This window comes from Dryobates pubescens, chromosome 2, assembly GCF_014839835.1.
Source record: "Dryobates pubescens isolate bDryPub1 chromosome 2, bDryPub1.pri, whole genome shotgun sequence".
NCBI classification, from domain to species: domain Eukaryota; kingdom Metazoa; phylum Chordata; class Aves; order Piciformes; family Picidae; genus Dryobates; species Dryobates pubescens.
In genome coordinates this window covers 45,504,351-45,529,369 of record NC_071613.1, presented here as the reverse complement: position 1 = coordinate 45,529,369, position 25,019 = coordinate 45,504,351, and the positions used below count along the sequence as shown (strand labels likewise).

Sequence of the window (25,019 nt, the reverse complement as noted above, 5' to 3'; positions counted from 1 at the left end):
GACGGACGGAGGGAGGGGAGGGCCCAGGCGCCCCCAGGTGAGTGGGGACGGGGTGGCGGGGGCGCCCACAACGGTGCCGAGCTGGGCTGGGGACAAGCCTAAGCGGCGGGGGCACCCCGGGGACTGCGCAAGTGGCACCTGTCTTGGCTTGGCTCGGCTTTGCTCGTTGCTCCCTCCGGCTGGAGTGGTGCGACAGCTCTGCTCGGGGAGGTGGGGGAAACGGACGAAGGAAAAGGTGAAAAATAAAAAAAACACAACCAAAACAAAACAAAGAAAAAAAAAAAACAACCACAAAGTAAGGCAAATAGAAAAACAAAGGCAAAATTTTAAAAAAAGGCAAAAAAATAGGCAAGCAAAGCAGAAAGAAAACGACGACGAGCAAAAGGGTAAAAAGGGGACTTAAGGGGGGAAAAAAAGGGAAAGAATAGGAGGCAAAAGGCAAAAGGAATGGAAAGAGGGGGAAAAGGGAAAGGAAAAAAAAAGAGACAAGCAAGACCCTCACAAAAGGCAAAGCAAACAAGACCAAAAAAAAGGGTAAAATTAAAAATTAATAGGAAATAAAGGGCGGGGGGGAAGAAAAGAAAAAAAAAAGGGGGGGGTGGGGGGGTGGAACGGGACACACACACTAAAAAGAGGAGGAAGAATGCGCAGGTACCGGGAGCGTTTTCCGGGAGGGGCGGGCGCAGCCCCGGTGTAGCTGTGGCGTGGCCGGCCTGGCCCGCAGCCCCATCAGGGCCGGCGGCGGAGGCGGCAGGTGTTGGCACCGAGGGAGGTGTTGGCATGGCGCAGCGTCTGCAGAGCCGAAGCCGTCAGCCCGCTGCAGGGAACGAAAGCCCGGGTGAGCCCGGGCTTGTTTCCCACTTCCCGTGTTCCGCAGCGTTCCATAGACTGCAGAGGGACGCAAAGACAACACGAGTTGGGCGATTGTCCTGGGTATGGCAGGAAACGTGAATGACCAAAGCGCTCGTTTGCTGGTGTTACCTTCCTGGCTCTGATGACTGCTTTATTTGCCTATAATTCCTGCTTTCCTCAGGGTCCCCTAAATTATGTGGTTTTGAGAACTTGACCTGGAGAGGCGTTGAGGGGATTTATTAAAACTGAAGGGCTGTTGGCTGCTGGGTCCCTTGAGGGAGGGAAGCTTGGAAGTACCTCCTTTGACAGGGAGGGAGGCTTTGGAGGTCGTGGGACCACACGCAGTTGTGTTTGGGAAGGCGTTAACCTTTCCTCTCTAAAACCAGCCAGCTGTTGAGTAGCCGAGAGCAGCGACGCTTAGCTCAGAAATGGCTTTAACATGACAATTATTAAAATACTGCTTTGAACGGATGTAGAGGGCACTGAAATGTCACTTACTGGGATATGGATTTGTAATTACATAGAAAAGTGTGGCAGGAAAAGAAGGTGAGCCTTTGTAATGTTCCTGCAAGGAGATTTGCTAATGCTCTGCTGCTCTCTCAAGTGCTAAGTGGTATGGAAACAACCGTTCTTTAATTTTTAGACTGGTTATTGTCTTTGGTTTGAACTTTAGAAAAAGTAATGCTAAGTAACTTTAGAGTTAGAGGCTTGCTTATAATAGAGGAGAACAGTGCCTTTTTTGGGGAGGCTGGTGTGTACAGCAGGAAAAGCTGCTGGTGACCTCGATAGATAATACCACTCAAAAGCACTTCGGTGCTGTGCAGCAACTTGGAAACCACACTGTGCTGGTAGGCTGTTGTGTGGGACAAGAGGAAGGCTCTTGCCCCAAGGACCAGCTGCTTGTAGACTGTAAACTGCACAATCAGTCTCACCGCCCATGGATGGGGACGTGGGCAGCAGCTGTGATGACATGTTTGTTCAGCTCTCACTTCTGTGCTTATACCCCCTCCTGTGTTTGCTTTGGTTACTTCACAGGGCTGAAGGGATCCATACGTTGAGGAGGGATGTAAACAGTTGCAGTAAGAGTAATAAGGTACTTGGCCATTGGAAATGCCACAGAGGAGCAATAGTGGAGAGGCAATTTCCTGCGATCGCAGAGGAGAGAGATCTTACACCAAGGTGAGCAGGAGGAGGGCTGAGCAGAAAGGGCACAGGAGCAGAAGCAGGAGAGAGGTTTTAACACTGAGAAGAAGGAAGGAAATTGTGAGATAAAGGGGTTTGAAGGGCTAGGAGGGCAACACTTCCTGCAAGGTGAGCTCCAGGTCTGAAATCCATGTGTGCAGCCCTTTTCTCTGTAATATGCAAGTTTCAGATTGATAATCATAGAAGGGTAGAATGGTTGGGCTTATAAGATACCTTAAAATCATCTAATTTCAAGCCTGCTCCCATGGACAGGGTCACTTTCAACTAGACCAGGTTGCTCAAAGCTCCATCCAACCTGGCCTTGAGCACTTCCAGGGATTGGGCATCCACAACCTCTCTGGGCCACCTGTTCCAGTGCCTAACCACCCTCACAGTAAAGAATTCCTTCCTAGTATTTAATCTAAATGTACCCTCTTACAGTTTGAAACCCTTACCTCTCACCCTATCGCTGCACTTCCTGATAAGGAGTCCCTCCCCATCTTTCCTCTAGCCCTCCTGTAAGTACTGGAAGGCTGCTATAAGGTCTAACTGGAGCCTTCTGTTCTCCAGGCTGAATAACCCTAACTCTCTGAGGTGCTACAGTCCCTTCATCATCTTCATGGTCCTCCTCTGGACCTACTCAAATAGTTCCATACCTCTCTTACATTACTCTATTACACTGCAAGTGGACACAGTGCTCCAGGTGGGCTCTCACTAGAGCTGAGGAGAATCACTTCCCTTTCATCTCACTTGACCTGCTGGCTGTGCTTCTCTTGATGCAGCCCACTATGTGATTAGCTGCAAATTGACAGCTCATACTCAGTTTTTCAGTCACTGGTATCCCCAAGTCCTTCCCCACAGATCCATCAAATCTACCCCACATCACATCAGGCATGCCAAACAAGCAGCTTCAGCCACCCTGAGATGGGGCTGCCGGGCTGTAGCCTCCCTGTTCTTTCTACATCCATTTGGAACTGCATATCTCATCAGGCATGCCAAACAAGCAGCTTTCAGCCACCCTGAGATGGGGCTGCAGGGCTGTAGCCTTCCTGTCCTTTCTTCATTCAGCTGGAACTGCTGTGAAAGACAGAATAGAATAGAATAAACCAGGTTGGAAGAGACCTTCAAGATCATCGTGTCCAACCTATCATCCAACACTACCCAATCAACTAAACCATGCAACCAAGCATCCTGTCAAGCCTCGCCCTGAACATCCCCAGCGACGGCGACCCCACCACCTCCTCAGGCAGCCCATTCCAATGGGCAATCACTCTCTCTGTGTAAAACTTCCTCCTAACCTCCAGCCTAAACCTCCTCTGACACAGCCTGAGACTGTGTCCTCTTGTTCTGGTACTGGTTGCCTGGGAGAAGAGACCAACCTCTGCCTGACTACAACCCCCCTTCAGGTAGTTGTAGAGAGCAATAAGGTCACCCCTGAGTCTCCTCAGGATTTCATCCTTTCTGATGAAATCTCTTGCAAGGAAGGGCTGCATTGAGGAGTCTTAGGAGAATATGGCTATTCAGTTGTAACTATGGATCACATCATGTATCTTCCTTTTTTTGACGTTATTGCTATGGCTATTTGCATAAAAACATGGGCTTTATTTCCTTAGAGTTCATCTGCTCCTGCTGCTTTGGCTCTGCTTGAAGCTCCAGTCTCCAGTAACAGCAGCTATTCCTGATATTGTGAAGGGCTATTTGCTTTAAAAAAGAAAAAGGGGGAAGGAGCAGCAGGGAATCAGTGAATTGTCATGGCTTTGGTGGCTCTTAGCTGGCCACGTGGGCAGGGCAAAGAAAAATCTCCTCGAATGCTAACCATTGTACCGCAGCTGCAGGAGGCCTTCCACAGCTGAAACGCTGTGGTGGAGCAGTGGCACCATTGATTATTTATTATTTGGTATTTAAAAGCAGAATAATAAAGGCAGGATGGTGAAGAGACTGATCTGGGAGCTGAGATTCAGATCCTAATGCAGAAATCCTGAGTGACCCACAGCAGTTTCTCTGTGTCTCTGTCCCTCTGCAATAGGAAAAGCACATTGCTGTTGGTTGTCTTATCTCTGTAGCTTGCAAGCTTGAGGAGTCAGAACTTCCTATACTGTAGCCATGACAAATTTGGTCTCTGGTCTCAAGTAAGGTGTCCAGCCACTGGTACAAGTCATGTGTGATTATGGTTGGTTCTTGTAAGAATGTGAGGTCAACTGCCCAGGAAACTGTCAGCCTCAGGAGAGCCAATGATCTGGACAAACTGCACACCTGTGGAGTGTTTCTTACTCCCCTCTAGCTGCAGCCTTCTTTGTCTCACCTAGGCATGGTGTAGCTGTGCTGATGAATGACCAGAAAGGCTCTTTTGACAACTGGTGTGGAAGACTGTGGGTAACTGGTTGATGGCCATCGCAGGACCATTGGGAGGAAGTTAAGACTTCCCGTCAGCTGGAAGGAGGTGTATAACAGCAGTCCTCCACAATTAAAGGGAGACCTCCATATAAAATCTACCTCAATGAAGAAAGGAACCAGCAATTTTGCGTCACACAGAATTACAGAATATTAGGAGTTGGAAGGAACCACAAAAGATTGAGTCCAGCTGCACTGCCAGAGCGCAATCACCTAGAGCAGGTCACACAGGAACATATCCAGGTGGGTTTTGAATGTCTCCAGTGAAGAGACTCCACAACCTCTCTGGGCAGCCTGTTCTAGTGCTCTGTCACCCTTGCAGTGCAAAACCTTTTCTCTTATGTTTATGTGGAACTTCCTATTCTCCAGTTTGCACCCGTTGCCCCTTGTCCCATCACTGGACATCACTGAGAAGAGCCTGGTGCTGTCCTCCCAACACTCGCCCTTTGCACATTTATAAGCACGAATGAGGTCACCTCTCAGTCTCCTCCAAGCTAAAGAGACCCGGTTTTCATGAAGAAAGACTCCTGTAGGTTGATGCAGAAGATGTGCAAGCTGGAGCACAGGAAGTTCCATGTTACTATAAAGAAAACCTTTTTCACTGTGAGGGTGACAGAACACAGAAAACAGTCTGCCCAGAGGTTGTGGAGTCTCTTTCTCTGGAGACATTCAAAACCCTCCTGGATGTGTTCCTGCATGATCTACTCTAGGTGATCCTACTCTGGCAGGGAGGGGGATTTGGACTAGGTAATCTTTTAAGGTCCCTTCTAACCCCTAACATTCTGTGATTCTGTAATGTGGCTGAGAGCATCAGGAATGCACAGTGTGGGTCTTTGGTGGTGGACACCTTCAGCTGTCAGCTGCTCTGATCCTGTCTCTGTGCTGTACTGGAAGAGGGGCAGGGTAACAAGGTCAAGTGAGAGGTTACCTCGGCAAGACTCTAGTCTACAAAAGGTAGAGCTGAAGAGGATGTGATCATGGCTGTGATGAGTGGTGCTGGGAAGTAAATAGTCCATGTATCATATGTCACTGGAACATGGGGTGTGCAATGAAATTACCAGCACCAGATTTAAAACCAATGAAAGGGAATGTCTTTTTTTTTCTCCCAGACAGAGCACAGTGAAGCTGTGCTGATAGTGCTGCAGGATGCTGGGGATGGCAGGGATGTGGATAGAGTCAGAAAAGACCACCAAGGGTGGTTAAATGTTGGGTTGCCCACCCTGTGCTGGGAGGGTGCTGGAGGAATATTGCTCTCTGCTTGCTGTGATGTCAGTCTGGTTCACTATCTCCTATGAGCTGCTACCAGCTCAGTCTAGGTAATAGCCTTATGCTTCTGCAAACTGAGAAAGCAGCAGCATCTCTCTCTTGTCTTTTCTACTTTCACAGTAAGTTCAGTAAACCCATGAATCTTCTGCAGCAGAGGATCCAGTATTGCAATAATTTGACTGAGGAGATGAGCTGACTTTTGCTTGGATCAGCCTTGCCTGTGGTAGTGTTGGAGCTGCACATTGGGCACCTGGAGGCAACACAAAGGATACGATGTTCCACCTGAATGGCGCCAGAAGTGAGGGATATGTCCAAGAGCTGTTTCATGAGGAAGCACAGCAGGTATGTGGGAGAGCCATTTGTCTTCACAGCCCAAGTTCCCATCTCCATGGTTTATGCACCTTCTCCTGGTCACCTCTGTGGCAGGTAAATGGAACTGAAGTAACAAACTTCCCTTCTTTTTGCTATGTAGACCTGAGGTGTATTATTTAGAAAGGGAAAGAGGGCACTTTGTTTCCAGGGGGCAGGGGAGAGTAGTTTCAACTGGAAAACTGCAGTTTCCCTGGAGTTTCAGATCTTGGTTCTAGCAGCTCTGAAATTTACTGTTACCCTGTGTGTCAGAGTCCTGTGTCTCCTCTACAAATGTAGTGTCCTGATCAGAGATGACTGTGTGTGATGGGAAGACCATCTCAACCTACTCTTGTCAGTCTCAGCTGGTCCAGTCCTGTTTATAATTTCATTTCATCTAAGAGACTTCTCCAGTCCACTGAGGATCCTGCTTGTCTTGGTGGGATGCTTAGCAGAGACAGAATATAGCTGCAGGCTTCATAAAATCTGATACCCCTTGAATGGTGTTTTTGGCCCATGTGACATAGTCAGAGGGGTTAATTCACCAAGGCTTGTTTATCTTGCAAGAATATAAATAGAGTATTACAAGGAACACTCTTTTCCAGGGCCCAGCATCTCTGCTGCTCCTTCATCTTAGAGACAACTTGCAGCAAAGTGCTGTCTGAGCAGCTGCTGCTGGCTGCTGTTGGTTGCACCCCTTCTGCAGCCTGCGTGTAAAGCATGAGTGGTAGAACCAAAGGCTTTACTTTCCTCCAGGTATCTCAAATGCAGACCAAGCCCTGGTGGAAGATCCAGCTGTTTGTGTGGGAGCCAGTGCTTTTTGGGACATGGGATGGTGTCTTTACCTCCTGCATGATCAACATTTTTGGAGTGGTTCTTTTCCTGAGGACAGGATGGCTTGTGGTGAGTGCTGACTTGGTGCACATTTTCCTTCTCATCTGCTTACCTCATAGATCCATCACTGCTCAACTGTCTTGGATTCTGTGCTGTTCATTGTAGGCACTGCTTATGTTCTCTGGTATTTTGTAGCATTTCTAAAACTTCCACTGAAATGGAAAGCTGAAGTGGCCTTTGTAAGTAATTTCCTAGGAAATTACTCTAGGAAAGAAAAAGGAAAACACAACATCCAACCTTGACAATGAACAGGGACACCCTTGTGTTGTATTGTTGGGACAAAATACCTGCTTTTCAGGTAAAGCATGTTGTAATAGTTACAGCTCCTTGGCCATCTTCCCACTACTGAAGCTGTTCTCTTTCACATGTGTCAGTGTGGAAGTCCCTTATGTCTTGAGTGGAGAGTCCTCAGCGAGGTGAAGCTGGCATCACTATCAAAGGGACTTTCACTTGTGGATTTAGAGTATTATCTCACTGAGGACCAGAGCCTCAAAGTGTTCCTGCTCCCCTCCTGATGTGGCTGCCTGTATTGTCCCTTAAAATGTCCTCTTAGAAGAGGGAAAGCTCCTCCAGGGATGGGTGGAATTTGAGCTTTGGGAAAAGTTCATGTCACAGACACAGTGGACATCTTCCAAAAGGAGCAGGAAGACTCTGTATTGAAAATAGCTTCACTAGATCCTTTGTGGAGAGCTGCAGACATTGTGGTGTTGAAGTTGGGATGATTTTTCTAGCTCCCTTTTCATCCTGATCTTCTTTTTCTTCCACATCTTCTTTGAAAGCAAATTACTGCTGGAGCAAATGCAGATAATAATAATACCAGTAAATAAAGGAAAACCTGAAACAGCTGGAAGCTAGCATGAAAGGGAAGGGAGAAGGGGGGCCATGGGGGGTTGCTGGCAGAAAGCTTCCCTGACAAGAGGTCTGTCATATGTTGAGTCATTCACAGAGTCAGGCTTTGCTATACATTTCCAGAGCCTGGACTGGCAGTTCCAGGGGACCCTAATCTCCTGAAACATTCCACAACTACTGTGAGACTGCACTACCCTCTTCCAGCATGCATGCATAAATAAGCATCAGTGTTTAATGGGGACTTTTTCTTCCCACTTTCTCTGCTTGCTATTGTTGCTGGGAGTCTAGCTTTCCTTCCTGGTCTTCATGTTAACCCTTTCCAGCAGGAGCAGGGAAGTCATTCTGCCCCTGTACTCAGCACTGGTTAGGCCACAACTTGGGTACTGTGTCTGGTTCTGGGACCCTCAGTTTAGGAAAGACGTTGACTTGCTGGAACATATCCAGAGAAGGGCAACAAAGTTGGTGAGGGGTTTGGAGCACAAGCCCTTTGAGGAGAGGCTGAGGGAGCTGGGGTTGCTTAGCCTGGAGAAGAGGAGGCTCAGGGGAGACCTTCTTGCTCTCTACAACTACCTGAAGGGAGGTTGTAGCCAGGTGGAGGTTGGTCTCTTCTCCCAGGCAACCAGCACCAGAACAAGAGGACACAGTCTCAAGCTGTGCCAGGGAAGGTTTAGGCTGGATGTTAGGAAGAAGTTCTTCATAGAAAGAGTGACTGGCTATTGTAATGGGCTGCCCAGGGAGGTGGTGGAGTCATTATCACTGGAGGTGTTTAGGAAGAGACTGGATGGGGTGCCTGGTGTCGTGGTTTAGTTGATCAGATAGTGTTGGATGATAGGTTGGCCTCGATGATCTTAAAGGTCTTTTCCAACCTGGTTTGGTTCCAGTCTATTCTATTCTATGCTATTCTATTCTATGCTATTCTATTCTATTTTCTTCTGTGGGAACCATCAGATTGACCCTTAGCTAGCTGCTGCCATAGCCTGGTGCAACCAGCAGATTCTGGAAAAGCCCAAGGCTATGTGTATGCTTGTGCAAGTGTGGTCTTACCTGCCCTGTCCCCTTTTTTAACTGAATCATGTCAGATTTATTAACCCTTTTAACCTGAGGGTAAGCTGTTGAACAAAAAGAACAAAAAGGAACATTGGATTGTAGTAGACTGTGCTGTTGACCCAGCCAGCAGCTGCGTTTATAGCAAACCTTGGCTCTGTTCCCCACTGACCAGATAAAGCCCCTGTCAAAAGCAGTGGGATGCTGAACCAAAATAGGATTTTATGATGATAGCAACATCCTGGATATGTTGCTGTTGTTTCACAAAAAAAAGAGAATAGAAAAACAAAATCTGGGATTTCAACCAGCCCTGAAGTTGGGAAGCAGCTTTTTAGTGCTGGTGATAAACAAACTCCATCAAGGCTAGCATGACCTCAGAAATGAGCATTGTTGGAGCAAAGCTGGAGAGGAAGGTTGTGGACATGTCCTGTAATATGAGTAAAGGCAGGAGAAGGGAAGCCAAATGTTAACAAAGCACTGGGCACTGGAGGAGATTTCTGATCATACAGCTGGAATCACTGCACACCGGGCTGCGGGATTTGTCAGCAGGGGAAGGTGGGCTGCAGGATGAGGGAAAACTTTTGACCCTAGAAAATAAATTACAGCCATGTGTGAGAGGTTTGGAAGCTCTTGAGCTCAGAAGAGATGCTTGGATGCTTTTGGAGCTACTAAGTGCCTTCTCTTTCTGAAAATCTATCCAAAATGGCAGACTGAATACTCAAAAATAGCTGCCAACAAGGTTTGTTCAGTGGCTTTTGCTCTTCATCCCCACTGAGACTATGGCTGGTGCAGCAGCAGCTGCTGGGGCCTTCCCTCCACCCTGAGCAGGAAGGAGGTCTGGTTCCCCCCACCTTTTTTTTTTCTTTTCTTTTTTTTTTTTTAAAGTGGGGCTGAATCCTCTGCACACAACTCCCCTGAGTGCTGGGAGAGGGAGAGCTGCCTGCCACTGGGCAAACAGCCTGCAGATAAGGGCTGGTGTGCGCTGGTTTACGAGAGTGTGATTTATCTTCCATGCTGTCTTGCCTTCGGGGTTTTTCTCCTTTGGAATCTCATTGTTTGGGAAGATCAGAGCTTTTAAAGGTAAATGTTCTGAAAAATTAAACATGAGCTTGATGTTGTTAACCAATCAGCTGTTGCAAACCCCAGAGGTTCAGTTTTGAAGCTACTTCTTATGAAAGTGGGGGGGGTTTAAGCATGTTATTGTAAAGCATACAAATAGGAGGTGATCCCCTGCCTGTGGTGGCTGAGCCATTGCTTGACCTCTTTTGGTCTCTTCTGCCAGGCAACCAGCACCAGAACAAAAGGACACAGTCTCAAGCTGTGCCAGGGGAGATTTAGGCTGGATGTTAGGAAGAAGTTCTTCACAGAAAGAGTGATTGGCCATTGGAATGAGCTGCCCAGGGAGGTGGTGGAGTCACCATCACTGGAGGTGTTTAGGAAGAGAGGGAATGGGGAGCTTGGTACCATGGTTTAGTTGATTAGATGGTGTTGGGTGGCAGGTTGGACTTGATGACCTCAAAGGTCATTTCCAGCCTGGTTAGTTCTGTCCTGTCCTGTCCTGTCCTGTCCTGTCCTGTCCTGTCCTGTCCTGTCCTGTCCTGTCCTGTCCTATCCTATCCTACCTGTGACTTGTGCAGGAGCCCGGTGTCAGAGCAGAATCTGCTCATGCAAAGGTCTGTCCAGCTCCAGCATGAAGCCAGTCTTCTTCAAAGGGATGCTAATAGGAACTGTAAATTTGGCAATTTCATTAATTAAATAACTAGGTGTGTGTGTGTTTGTGTTTCTTTGACTCTGTAATGACTCCAGATTCATTGATCACTGTGACTAGGAGCAGATAGGTCTTTTTGCCTTTCTCAACAGAGTTGGTGTGAGTTGATCTCAATTTGATTTTTTTCTTCCTTTTCCATTCCAGGGGAACACTGGCATTGTAATGGGCATGTTTCTGGTGTCCTTTGTCATCCTGGTTGCCCTGGTGACAGTTTTATCTGGAATTGGGGTGTGTGAGAAGTGCAGCGTCGGAAGTGGAGGAGTCTACTCCATGATTTCTACTGTCCTTGGAGGTCAAGTAGGGGGCACCATTGGCCTCCTTTATATTTTTGGCCAGGTAATTAAAAAAAACCAAAACAAAAAACCACCCACCCAACACATTACTTAAAGAAAATTTAGAAACTTTAAAATGCTGATATGAATCTTGTGCTTTCCTGATGCAGGAAGTAATCACAGAATTATTGAGGCTGGAAAAGACCTCTGAGGTCAAGTCCAGCCTATGACCTAACACCATGATATCAGCTAAACCATGCCACCAAGTGTCACATCCAGTCTTTTCTTAAAGACCTCCAGTGATGGCAACTCCACCACCTCCCTGGGCAGTCCGTTCCAGTGCCAATCAGCCTTTCTGTGAGACAGTGCTTCCTAATATCCAACCTAAACCTCCCCTGGCACAGCTTCATACCATGTCCTCTTGTCCTGTCACTAGTTGCCTGGGAGAAGAGCCCAACTTCCACCTGAATACAACTTCCTTTCAGGTAGTTGTAGAGAGTGATAAGGTCCCCTCTAAGTCTCCTCCAGGCTGAACACCCCCAGGTCGCTCAGCCTTTCCTCATATGACTTTCCCTTCAGCACCTTCACCAGTATCGTCTGTATGCTCCAGTGTGGTGGACAGCATGGGAGAGCGTTTAGCCCTACTCTGCTCTCCCTGAGCAATGCTCCAAGTAAAATCTGTGTAATGCTCCAATATGTTGGACAGCATGGGAGTGCATTTAACCCTGCTCTGCTCTCCAGGTGCAAGCCCATGCATGGCAATGTGCTGCCTGGCATGGGTCACAATGGTGGAGGAACTGGTTGTCTGAACAAACACAAGCCTTCCCAGTCCGAATTACCCCCATTGCCAGGACATGCCCTTGCTGGTGAGAGACTTGACTTAAACCAGTGAGAGAGGCCAGGTGACCAATGAAAGCACAGTGAGTGCCTGTGAACTGGCAGGTTTGGCTTCAGTGTGCTCCCTGTGCCCTTAGGGACTGGACAAGCCTTGGCTGCTTCTCTCTGTGAGACAGCAAAAGTGGAGCTGGTATGACAGGTGAGCTGGGCAGTCGTAAGGGTCGCAGACATTTTGAGATCCAGAACACACAGTCCTGGGTTTTCTGAAAGCTCCCAAGCAGCTGTCATGGTGGTGAAGCGCTGAGACACACAAGCAGTAAACATAAAGAATGGAAAGTAATCTCTTAAACCTGCAGTAACTTAACCCTCTCCCCCCATAAAGATGTTATAAACAGTATAAAATGTGGTGAGCAGAGAAGCATTTTTATTGAGGCTTGTTTTTAACTGACTGGCTTGCAGCAATCTCTGAAAACCCTTAAAAACACCCCAAACTGAAAACAATCCTCGCTTCTCCTTTCACTCCAGATTAAAAGCAAGTGTCCATAAAACACAGACTGAACACAGTTACAGGCCAAGATATGGAAATGGGCCACACATGAGAATCCTTCCTGTCATATTTTCCACTCTCACTCTCTGAGCAGACCCTGTCTGGGAAAGCAATCAGGTTGTAGTCTGTCCTGAAGGCTGTAAAAACTAAGCTGTGACAGCCCCAGCCCCTGCTTAGGCATTCCCTGAGCTCAGGGGGCTGTGGGGTGGGAGCTGGCAGCTTTCTTAGAAACACTTTGCCTGCTCCTGAAAGCTGATGCCTTTCCCTTCTCTTTGGCTGTGCTTTCAGCCTGGTGCGCTTTGCACCAGCTTCAGGCTGCTCCCCAGCTACAGGATGCTCACAGAGCACTGCAACGAGTCAGGTCAGAGAGAGAGCTGTTCCCCATTCCCTGCTCTGACTAGGGCAAGAGGGGCTCTACAGGCCATGTGCTGCTGATGCCCTGGGAGATAAGAAGTGGCTCAGTGCCCTAGAGCTGCTGCAGAGATGGGCTGATGGGCTTCTGCTGCTTCATCCAAGGTGAGCTGAGACCCAGTAGGGCTTTGCTGTCCTCCTGGGATGCTTCAGAGGAAAGGCTTAATGAGATTGTTCTAAATGCTGCAGCATGTGCCTGCTAGGTCCCACAGAGACCCTCTAACCATGAGGCTGGGGTTTGGTGCCTTACTCTGCAGTCTCCTGCAGTGGTTTGAAGTAAGACCTGTCTATGTGAGCAGAGGTTTTCCAGGGTCCAGCCATAAAATCCCCAAAGTAAAGATAGTGACGGTGCTTGTCTGCCGTTGAAAATCAATTACATTCTTCTCCCAGCAATGTGTGTGGTTTGCAAAGACTCCCAAGGGACTGATTTCTGCATATTTCAGCCTAGATATAATTTCCAGACAGGTAGTTCATGAGAAACCAGCCCATGTCACAGTGTCACTGGGGCCCTGGCTGTTGCTTTGTGTGGAGCAGCAGGGTGTTTGCGGGCACCCAGCTCCTCCATTCTGCTGGTGATGCTCGTAGTCCATCAGAGGAAAGGCTTCATAGAGGCTTGTGGTGCTGAGACTGTCAGAGGCTTGCTCTGCTCTGCTCATAGAGGCTTGTGGTGCTGAGACTGTCAGAGGCTTGCTCTGCTCTGCTCCCTTCAGAATGGCCTTTCACGTTGCCATCCTTGACGTGAAAGAAAACTTAGTTTAAGAAAGCTTCTGCAAAACTGATGTTGGTCAGGTACAGGGAGTTGGAGTTAGGGGGTACTGCTTTCTATCTACAGGGCTTTTCCAAGCTGTAGGTGTCTGAGTCTGAACAGGTGAATCCCACACACCTTGTTTTCCAAAAATCATGCATGAACCCCCAGCTCCTGGGTGTGGGTCAGTTTGTCCTGAGCACCCTCAGTGGAGTAGTGCTGGGCCAGTCCAAGGTGGATCTGCAGTGAAGGAGGTGTCTGCTCTGACTCTTGCTGACTTGGGTAGGGGATTTTTTTCCCTTCCAGTCATGTGGGAGCTGTGCTGCACATGCCTAGCCCATTGATGTGTGGTGGTGAGGTTGCAGGACCTAGCATCACTTTACCTGTGTCAGTGTGCAGCTGTGTGTCCTGACCTGGTTTGTTGGAGATGCCATTGGAAAGGGTTGTTGCTGAAACATCAGCTAGTGGGAACCTCTGGAGGAAAACATCCTGAAATTTAGGATTTCTGTCCTGCTGTAGGACAATGCTGTAGGATTTGAGGCCTGTGCTGCAGATGTCCTATCCTGCAGACCCTCAGCCACCCAGGGCAGTGCCTGTGTCCTGTCCTGCAGCAAAAGAAACAAACAGCTTTCCTGGGAGCTCGGGGAGCATGGCTTGCACAATGCACTCTCCTCCAAAGTGCAGGCTCTGTTCCAGCAACGAGATGGGGAGCCGGTGAAACAGCAGACTTTACATCCAAACTAAACACTGAGTTAAAAATAACCCCTGGGAGGCAATGAAGGGGGAAGCAAATTGCCGTTCTTCAGGAAGGTGTTGAACTGGGAACCATCAGAGAAACAGAAGGGAAGAAATGCAGTGTCTGATTCTTTTCTCCCATGGAGAAGCAAGTGTGGTTTCTCCTGGAGCAGTAATAGGGGTAAATTTTAAAGCCAGTGGAAAGGTGCTGGGCTTCTGGCCCTAGTGCCCAGCAGCAGGGGTGCTGCCCTGGCAGTGTGCTGTCTTACAGCAGTAAGGTTCAATCCCCATAGGCCAGAGTAACATGGAAGATTGTGTTGTGGTAGCAAATATCTGTCTGAACAGAGACTCCTTAGCCCAGCATGGGAGCTACAAATGGGGATCCTTTTTTCTCCCAATCATAGAATCAACAAGGTTGGAAAAGACCTCAAAGTCCAACCTGTCACCCAAGACCTCCTGACTACTAGACCATGGCACCAAGTCCCACATCCCATCCCCTCTTGAACACCAAGGGGCACTCACTCACAGGGCTCCATCCTTCAGTGTGTTGCAGGTGCCATGTACATCACTGGCTTTGCAGAGTCCATTGCAGATGTCCTAAGCCTCAGCAACATCTGGGCAGTGCGTGGGATATCCCTGGTTGTCCTGCTGGGCCTGCTGGGGATCAACCTGGCTGGGGTGAAGTGGATCATCAGGCTACAGCTCCTGCTGCTCTTCTTACTGGCTGTCTCAACGCTGGACTTTGTCATTGGGTCCTTCACACACCTTGATCCAGGTAAAACTAGGAGCTCACCACATTGGGGTCAGGAGGCATTAGTCCCCCAGGGTTTTCTCCTTAGGTGTCTTTGTAAAGTTACATCTGGGCAGAAGTAGAGTTCAGTGCTTCCAGACATGTTCTTTATCCTCTGGTTCCAATCTTTTAGAAGCAACTTGTAATTTTGCAAAGAGTATATGTATTTCCAGAGCAGGACTGAAGATACCTTATTATTGTAGGTATGTAACCACAGGAATGTGTGTGCTTGTTATATTTGTACTGGATTGAGGTTTTCCACCAAGAGAGAGGTGGTTTTTGCAGCAGCTCTTTGCAGTCTTCTGCTAACTCCTCCAGTGTTAAGCATCGTGCCTATGAAAACAGACAATTGTGACTTTATGTTAAGGAGATCTTCTCCCCAGAGGCCTCCCAGGTCACTTGTACCCTGTCTGTGGCAAGCTATGTCACTAGCACTGGATCCAGGCAGCACAGTGGTGGATTTGCTGCCCAGAGCAATGCTGGGGAGCTGAGGAGGGAGCTGGGTGGGCTAGAGTAGGTGACTGCTTAGGTTTGAAGGAGCTGTGAGTGCAAAAGTCACAGTGATGCTGCAACTGTGATACTGTGATTTCCCCTGTTAACCTTCCCCAGCCTCGTTCCAGCCCCCAGCAGCGGCTCCAGCTTGGGAAAGGCAGAGATTCAGGGCTCCCACCTGCAGCCCTGCTTGTATCCTGAGCCCCCTTCCTGTGTCCTCATAGCCGAGAATTGTTTGCCGGGAGACACATCTCAAGATGCAGAGTTGCAGCGGAAGTAGTCCTCGAGTGCCGCAGCGGCCACTCCAGCAGTAACGAAGTGCAATTAGCTGAGTAAACAGAAGGTGTCACCTTTTTCTTGGCTTCCTCTGTGTCCAGCAGCGCCTTAGGGGCTTCCAAGTGACCTGCTAAAGTCGGTTTAAAGGCAAGATCTTCACTTTTGGTTTAGGGTTGGGATTCAGCCTCCGAACCAGGCGGTAGGAGTTGAGTTAGACCGGCGCTCCTAGCACGAGTTGTGTAGCTGCCTTTTCGTGCGGCGGTGTTACTTTTTGCGGGGCTGGTGTGGTGTGCAAGGGGTGAGGACAGAAGCTGCTGCACCAGCAGCTGTTCCCCCGGCTCAGAGAGAGAGCCTGCCTTGTGGAAAGGCATTTTCCTTTTATATTTAGCGTACAAGAAACGGCCCAAATGAAAGCCAGTACAAGTCTCAGCAGACACTTGCAAATGAAATAAGGATGGTTGTGCTCGGTGTGATGTGTTTTGCAGAGAAAGCAACTGCTCTGCTCCAAGCAGCTGTGTTTCATAGGAAGTTGCTTTCTGAAGGAAATTGAAGGGGAAGGTTTGCGCTGTGGTTGTACTCAGAGGAGACCTTTAATGCAGGCCTAGTGACTTTTGTAATAGTAGAGAGTAAACGAATGCTTAGGATGAGACCTGATGGTAGAAGAGTGGACATGGGAACAGGAGAAGAGAATTAGAAGAATACAAACATCAGCAAGAAGCATGCCCAAGTTGAGGTCAGCTTAGTTGTCTTTGATTTCTTCCACTGCCAAGTACTATGTCATTTTCCTTCTTACAGAAAATAGGAAAGGAAACAGGGCAGTTGAGCACTGCAGATGCTACAGTTTAGTAATGGCTGACTAAAAAGAGAGTATCAGTGCATGATAAAACACTGGACTGATGGTAGCCAGATCGAAGGCCCACATACAAGTACCCTGGGGCAGCACTGCCCTTATGGTTGGACCTGCAACCATGAAACTGGCTGGGGAGAGCAGTGGATTTCTCTGCTTTTACAGTCCGCTTCTGTGTGCAAGAACTGCTTAGCGACAGGATGAACGGTTGGCTCTTCCCACGTCCTGCATTTCCCCAGAAGGCCTCTGAGTGGTGTGTCAGCACCAACGGTGAGCGCTGGGCTTCAAAGAAGCCTCCTCGCTGTCCTGTGTGCTTTCTGTGGGCGTACGGCACCCCTCAGGACAGCATCCCTCATGTAAAGAGGCTGCGGGTAGCATGTGAAGGTTTTGGTGGAGCTCCATTCTTGAGGGTTGGCTGATGGCAATGGGAGAGGGCAGTGCATCTGAGCCCAGCACCTGAGAAAGCATTTTGAGACCCATTTGTGGCGGGCAGTCAAGTGATCGGCTCTCTGCAGCCTTCATGTCTGTGCAGTTGTTTTGGGTTTGGTTCTTCAGCTGCAGCAGTGACCGAGATGTGAAGGGCAGCATGCAGGGAGAGGTAATTTTTGAGGAGAGACTCATGATCTGGAAAGGTTTCATCTGACATCTTGTCTTGGTTGCTTCCCTACTTTGTGACAGGTTTATGGAGTTTCAGTTCACAGCCTCAGGTCTTGATCTCTGAATCTGTAAAATGGGCCTGGTGCAGTCATCCTGCCTTTCCTGCTTGCCGTGGCAGCCTTTTCCCTCGCTTAACGTTTCCAAGTGCTGCGCACATACCAAAGGGCTGCGCGTCTGCCAAGCAGCAGTTACTTGGATTTCAGTAACCTCCAGGAATGCCTGTCCATCTTGAAGATCTTAAACGGCTGTCTTTGTGTGGTTGGGCTGGGTGGAGTCCTCTGCTCTTCTCCCCATTCCCTCAGCTCACACCCAGGCACACACCAAATCGGATATTGTCCAAGCACTCACTCCCTTCCTGTGGTTTGCCTTTATTTTTAGTCTGAGGATGGAGTGTGTTTACACAAAAGGGGGCTTCTCAGCAGGGCTTCCCACTGCTTTCTCTCCTTTTTATCCCATTGAGAGCCAGACAGGCTCCTTCAGCCTGGAGCTGGGGCTGGAGGAGCTGAGTGTCTCCAGCAGGTAGGGAGTACTCTGGGTTGCTTGTCCCAGTGCTGCTGAGCTGCATCCTCCCTGCCAGGTTTGCCTGCCTGTTCCCCACCAGGCCTCAGTGTCCCTTTGTCTGGCCCCAAGGGCTTTCATTCCTTTCCACTGGGTTGGGTGGAACTTGCTGATTTTTTGGAGTTAATCCTAAATCCTCCCTTTGGCTGTGGCTGGTGCTTCCCCAGGGGATGGATGGTCACAGTCTCAGGCCAGGATCTTGGCCAGGGGTGGGTAGAAAGGAGCAGAGCTCCTGTTGTGGCTGAAAACCATCCTTGCTGAGCTATCTCTGGCCATTCATCTTAAAATTCAGTCCCACCACCAGAAACAGAGACCCCCATTCTTCCTCCTTTTGACAGAAAACATCCATATTTTTCTTTCTCTCTAGGCAGAGCTTACTGTTTTTACCAAAACTAGTACAGACAACCTGAAATCAGGCAGTGCTTAACTTCTCAACCCATAACCAAGACCCAGCACTTACTATACAATTGCATAGTAGCAGTTCAGGGTTTCCTTAGTTCATGTACATTTAGCTTTTAATTCCAGAGGTCCATTCCTCAAAGTCAACCTGAGTTACTTTGGGGGGACAAGTGAAAGTAAAGGCAGAATCCAACGGCATGAGATTCAACACATCCAAGTGCCGGGTTCTGCACATTGGCCACAGCAACCCCATGCAGAGCTACAGACTGGGGTCAGAGTGGCTGGAGAGCAGCCAGGCAGAGAGGGACCTGGGGGTACTGGTCGATGGTAGGCTGAACATGAGCCAGCAGTGTGTCCAGGCAGCCAAGAGGGCCAATGGCATCCTGGCCTGCATCAGGAACAGTGTGGCCAGCAGGAGCAAGGAGGTCATTCTGCCCCTGTACACTGCACTGGTTAGGCCACACCTTGAGTACTGTGTCCAGTTCTGGGCTCCTCAGTTTAGGAAGGATGTTGACTTGCTGGAGCATGTCCAGAAAAGGGCAACAAAGCTGATGAGGGGTTTGGAGCACAAGCCCTATGAGGAGAGGCTGAGGGAGCTGGGGTTGCTTAGCCTGGAGAAGAGGAGGCTCAGGGGAGACCTTCTTGCTCTCTACAGCTACCTGAAGGGAGGTTGTAGACAGGTGGAGGTTGGTCTCTTCTCCCAGGCAACCAGCACCAGAACAAGAGGACACAGTCTCAAGCTGCACCAGGGGAGGTTTAGGCTGGAGGTTAGGAAGAAATTCTACACAGAAAGTGTGATTGGCCATTGGAATGGGCTGCCCAGGGAGGTGGTGGAGTCACCATCATTGGAGGTGTTTAGGAGGAGACTTGATGGGGTGCTTGGTGCCATGGTTTAGTTGATTAGGTGGTGTGGGATGATGGCTTGGACGCGGTGATCTAGAAGGTCTCTTCCAACCTGGTTTATTCTATTCTATTCTCTCCCTGACCTGCTTCTTAGAACAGTATGTGAAACTTTTTGGCCTTTTCACATCCCAAACGTTAGAATCATGGAAAAAAAAAGAAGATAAGCCTGCCCTGAATGCCCACTCTTTTATTTTCCTAGTGTATCTCTGCTAATTTTTGTGTAGGGTGACTCCCAAATACTCCCTTTTCAATTAGGCGCCTGCTTTCCTGTTTTGGCAGCGGCTCTCAGGTGCCCTGTGAAAGCAGAGCAGCTGCAGGAGGGTGTGTGGAGGGGATGGTTATTGGGGGTAGGGCTGGTGTTAATTTGGCTGTGCTTTGTTGGGGAGATGAAAGGAATCGCAATGTGAGCAAGAGGGGCCCAACAACAGCCTCTTAAATGCCTGGGGGTGGAAAAAATAAATTACTTTGCTGGGAATTCAATTATTTGGTCTCCTTGGGCTGGGATCCCCCCACCATCCTGCAGTAGACAGTATCATGTGTACTGGGGTGAGCGTGGAGACCAGCTGCATGGGGCTGAGCTCCTCTGCTCCCAGCTGGGAAGCTGGGCTTGTTTGTTTCTCAGGGACACGGGGAGGCTTGAAAAGCATGTTGCTGTCAGGGTATTTCTGCTTGAGATTATTTTCCACACAAACCACATCCTTCATGTCACCCACTTGGCTTTTAGCTTCGAAAAGTCACTCATATAGAGCCCAGAAATTAATTTACCATCCTCACTTCTTTCTCTAAGGGTGAATCCTTTGGAAGATTCACCCCTCTCAGGCATTCTGTGTCTGAGCCAGTGGAGCTGATGCTCTCCTGTGGGTACCACTGGTGAGGAGCTGTGGGAGAGGATCTTTGCCTGGGGCTGCTCCAGCAGACAGAGGAACCTTCAATTGTTCAAGTGATTTATGCATATAAACACTCTAGTGGTGTAAAAATCCCTCAAACGGTGCTTTGGGGGCTTTGATGGATCGAATTAATGAGCTATATTCACACATATTGAATATGAAAGCGACCAAAGCATCGTGATCAGGGCCTTCTGCTTGTCCCTCTCTTGTTTTGTTTTATCCTTTGGGCACGAGGGGTGTGCCCCAATTTCATAAGAGAGGGTGCAGGAAGGATGTGTGTGTCAGAAGATGATCTGCAGCTAATCCCAGAGGCTTTATCCAGGCTGATTGCTGACTTCCTGGCCTGAGACACATCTGGAAACTGGCATCAAATTCCAAGTAGAAATCACTGAGTGAGCGGCAGCAGGGGGGAAAGAAAAAACCCCAGCTCCCACTTTGCTACCGAACAAGGTAGACACCACGGTGAATAAAAAGCAGGAGGCTGCTAATATGCTCTTTATTTATTAAAAAACACAGGCCTGCTTTCCCCAGGTTTTTCCAATTATAGTGCATTGAATGGCCCTGACATCACTCTTGAGTCCAGGCCAGGCTATTCAACAGTCTGGCGAAGACATTTATTAACTGGTTACCTGCCAATTGTCTGGGCTAGGAGCTGTGGGACATATGTGTTTTGAAAAGTGATAACATTGTTAGGGGCCTTATTTAGATAGTGAGAGGAAAGCTGTGCCACTCTGCCCAGGCTCTCTGAAGTGGGTATTTAAAGTGGTTTATTTTAAAAAGGGAAAAAAAACCCACCAATAATTATAAAAACATAGGTTGAGAGGCAAGCTTGGCTGTGTGGTTCCACTCTGACACCTTGCTTGTAGGTAGTTTTTTTCCTGGTGTTTCCTCCCTGGAGGACACCTGGTGGTAGGACGTTGTGGAGGAGCAGTAGTCTTGCCTGCTGGTGGATGCTTGGGGTCTTGGCACAGCTGCTGCTCATATTGTGCCCCCATTCCTCTGAGGCCAGGTGGGATTTCTAAGCCCATCACCCTGAAGCATCTACTGGAAGGTGGGTGAAGAGAATGGGAGGCGGGCTCATGGTTTGTGGGTCTCTGTCCTTCTGCACCCACCAGACTCCTAGAGCTTGTAAATAAATCCTGAAATAACTCTGCTGGCTTTGGCCCCAGATGGACATTGCCTTCATGTGGGCTTTTCCCACCCCCTCCCTCCAAAATACCTCCTGTGCAGGTTCTCCATTCTTCAAGGCTAGAGACCTAATAAAACTGACTTAAGAAAGATACATGGCATCCCATAACCTCTCCATTTCTCCCCATTGCTGTGCTTAAGTGGGACAGCTTTATTTAATGGTATAGATATCCCCCCCTCTTTTTTTTTTTGGTGCAGCTACATAGTTATTTTCAAATTATGGAGGTATTTTACTTCCTCTTTTTCTTTCCTTCAGTGTTTAATTCCAGTCACTGTCAGCTGTGCCCTGAATCAACTTTCCTAATTCATGGATTTAAATTATAAAGATAAGTTCTGGATATTAAATTCTTTCTCTATCCTCTCACTTCTAGTTCACATTCTTCTCCTAGGCTAAAGAGAAAACTTTGCATTTGACATAGATCCTTATCTACTGCTTATCATCATCTCTGCTGTCTTGTGTTAAGAGAATTTTTGGCCCTTTTTGGCTGTTCATAAGAGATTTTAGTCTGATTGTACCTTCACTGACCTGAATGATGGCGGAATAGAATAGAATAGAATAGAATAGAATAGACCAGACCAGGTTGGAAGAGACCTTCAAGATCATCGCATCCAACCTATCATCCAACACCATCTAATCAACTAAACCATGGCACCAAGCACCCCATCAAGTCTCCTCCTAAACACCTCCAGTGATGGCAACTCCACCACCTCCCTGGGCAGCCCATTCCAATGGCCAATCACTCTCTCTATGAAGAATTTCTTCCTAATATCCAGTCTAAACCTCCCCTGCTGCAGCTTGAGACTGTGTGCTCTTGTTCTGGTGCTGATTGCCTGGGAGAAGAGATCAGCCCCCACCTGTCTACAACCTCCCTTCAGGTAATTGTAGAGAGCAATAAGGTCTTACTGGCTTTCTATTCTACTCAAAGGGGAAATGCATTTATTGAAAAATGTGGGGTTTTTTTATGTTTGGTAGGGAAAATGTATTTGATTTAAACTGAATTCAATTAATAGTTTCAAACAAGGGAAAAAAAAAAATCCTTTAGGTGACATCTTGTACAACTTTTCCAAAATCCAATGCTGTTGGAATTGCTGCCTAGTAGTCTGAAACTAGACTTCAAGCTGTAGGGGATATAGGGGATAATGAAAACCTCCCAAAGATAAAATGAAACTATTATTTTGACACTGAATCACAAAAATCAACAATGGAGTAGTTTTATTTTGAAATATCACTGTCATCTGTTCAACAGGTCCACAATTTGGAAGTATAGGATGCCTTAGTCATGATTATGGCAGAAGAGTCTGCAGACCATGGCAGGGGATGATGGATTATCACAGAATTACACACAGAATCACAGAAGTGTCAGGGTTGGAAGGGACCTCAAGGATCACCTAGTTCTCCCTGCCATGGGCAGGGACATCCCACTAGATCAGGTTGCTCAGAGCTACATCCAGCCTGGCCTTAAAAACCACCAGGGATGAGATTTCCACCACCTCCCTGGGAAACCTGTTCCAGTATCTTGCCACCTTCATTGTGAAGAACTTCTTCCTAATGTCTAATCTAAATCTCCCCTCCTCTAGCTTGGATCCATTCCCCCTAGTCCTATCACTACCTGACACCCTAAAAAGTCCTTCAACAGCTTTCTTGTAGACCCTCTTCAGATACTGGAAAGCTACAATAAGATCTCCTTGGATCCTTCTCTTCTCCAAACTGAACAACCCCAACTCTCTCAGTCTGTCCTCATAGGAGAGGTGCTCCAGCCCTCTGATCATCCTCACGGCCCTTCTCTGCACACATTCCATATCACATTTTGGTTAACTGCTTTCTTTTGAAAGATGGGGATTTGACTGGCATGGATTAGGCTTTGTCCCAAGCAATACATGGAGCAGCTCGATGTTAGAAAGGAGGTCACTCCAAGGAGTCCAAAGGATGTGTGTCATCACCGTTGCTGTTCAGCTGCTGCTCATTTTCCTCCAATTGTTGTGCCTTTGACTCAGCCTAAATTCTAATTTCTCAAGGCTGGGGTTTTTCATCAAAGTTCTGCAGAGCCTCCCACAACCAGGGACTCTGGGCATGACTTCTAAGGAATACCACTCTATAATTAATAATATTATCCCGTTGAGGCAAACTATTTTCCTAGAAAAAGGCTGAAGCAATGGATGTTGTAGTTCTCATCCTCTCTGCAGTGAGTAAAGGCATTTCCACTGGCTGGTTTAAATACTGCCCAACAGGCCAGGTAGCAGATACCACATCAAAAAGTAAAATGGTAATGGAAGGATTTTATATATTATGGCAAGTCTGTTGCTTATGTTTTACATAACATAACATAAAACATAAGTGGACTTCATAAAGTTGAAATGCCCATGTTAAAATCTCTGCCTTTTTTCTCCTAATCAAAATTGCAGATTTTTCCACCCACCTGTGGAAAACATCCTTTTTCTTCTTCTTATAATTAAACCCCACTGACCTGTAGAGACAGAATAAGTGCCAGTCAGCTCTGCTAGCTACTTCTACAGACACATTCCTGAGTTTTCCTTTGTTTAAGCAGTGCCAAGGTGCTGGCCTTCTGTGATGAGGAGCTGCCTGTGTGGGCTCTTTTGGGCTCTGTGTGTGTGTGTGCTCTTGTGTATGCTGGTGGTTTTCCACCAAGGTGGAGATAAAGCCAAGGTGGAGATAAAGAAGGCATGTGGGAAATTGGGCAGAAATTAGCATTTCCTCCCACTCAGCCTGGTCCTGCAGGAGACATGATGTGACTGGGGAGAGCTCAGGGGAAGCGTAGGCTGCTTCACAATCTGAGAGAGGTGACAGCATTCCATGGATGAAAATTGCCCCATTAGCTACATACAAAAGTCAGAGATAGTTTTAAGCAGCTCCCTTTGTTTATTCTGTCTTCTGTGCTATTTTTAGTTGCTGGCCAGCACCCATTGTTTCAGGCTTGTTGGCTTTAGGGAGAGCAGGATGCTCATGACCTGATGACTCTCATGGCTGGGATGCTCCATGATGAGATGGGGGATGGAGTATGAGTGCATTTACCAGAGGGGCGTGTGTGTGAATATTTGAGTCTCCATGTATGCAAAGGACTGGTGGCCCCTGAGTGAGTTTCATGCAGGTTTCTTCAAACAGATCTTCTGCTCCAGACTTTCTTGAACCACTTGAGTGTTTTCAGCCTGCAAATTCCATGCTCCTCCATGCCTCCCATAACGAGGCAGGCCATGACACTGGCTGGTGTTAAAGCTCTTTCCAAGAGCAGCCTGTGGCAGGCCAGGCTGCAGGGCGTGCTGACGAAACCCCAAGCAACCTGAGAAGAGGTCGCCTGCTGTGTCTGGAGACTTTGGAGAAGAGCAAGACAAGTGAGTGCCTCCCCTTGACAGCTCTGTCAGTCTCCACACTTGCTAATTCATCTGCTTGGCTGAGAAATATTTATGCACGAGGGTGATTCATCACCCTGCGGTGAGGTTGCTGGCAGCCGTCAGTGTGATGCCTGTCTCTGTGCCAGTGCTCAGAGCGTGACCAAAATGCCCTGTTTTCATCCTTGCCAGTGGTGGCTGGGACAGGCAGGTGTTGTGGAGGGTGGGTTTTGGGAGAGGGTTAATGGTAGGATCCCTCAGAGCCCATGGCAGCAGGAAGCCGTATTGTGTGTTGACTTTAAACAGGAGGTTTGGGAGATCAGCTCTGGAGCAGAAAACAGGGGCTTGGGAGGAACAAACACTCGCTGCTTCAGAAGGGCGGCAATTTCCTTTCTGGTAAACACGTCATTAATCTCAGGGAGCACATTCTTTTCCATCAAAAGATAAGGGATTTGAGTTGCCTTTCTCAGGGCTTGGCCTTTTTAGGTTGTTTTAACTATGGCTTTTGCTCCTTCGATTACAGACTTCACATAATC

At 48.1% G+C, this 25,019-nt stretch overlaps 1 protein-coding gene across 1 annotated transcript in view; it reads left to right on the top strand.

Annotated features, from left to right (window-relative positions):
• SLC12A8 (solute carrier family 12 member 8) overlaps positions 1–25,019 on the top strand; it is a 61,141-nt gene continuing 36,122 nt past the window's right edge. Inside the window, exons 1-5 of the mRNA XM_054176532.1 lie at positions 1–37; positions 5,812–6,033; positions 6,796–6,942; positions 10,739–10,930; positions 14,685–14,916. Of these exons, the coding sequence (XP_054032507.1) occupies positions 5,965–6,033; positions 6,796–6,942; positions 10,739–10,930; positions 14,685–14,916 (640 nt within the window). The 5' untranslated portion in view covers positions 1–37; positions 5,812–5,964. The remainder of the gene's footprint in view (positions 38–5,811; positions 6,034–6,795; positions 6,943–10,738; positions 10,931–14,684; positions 14,917–25,019) is intronic.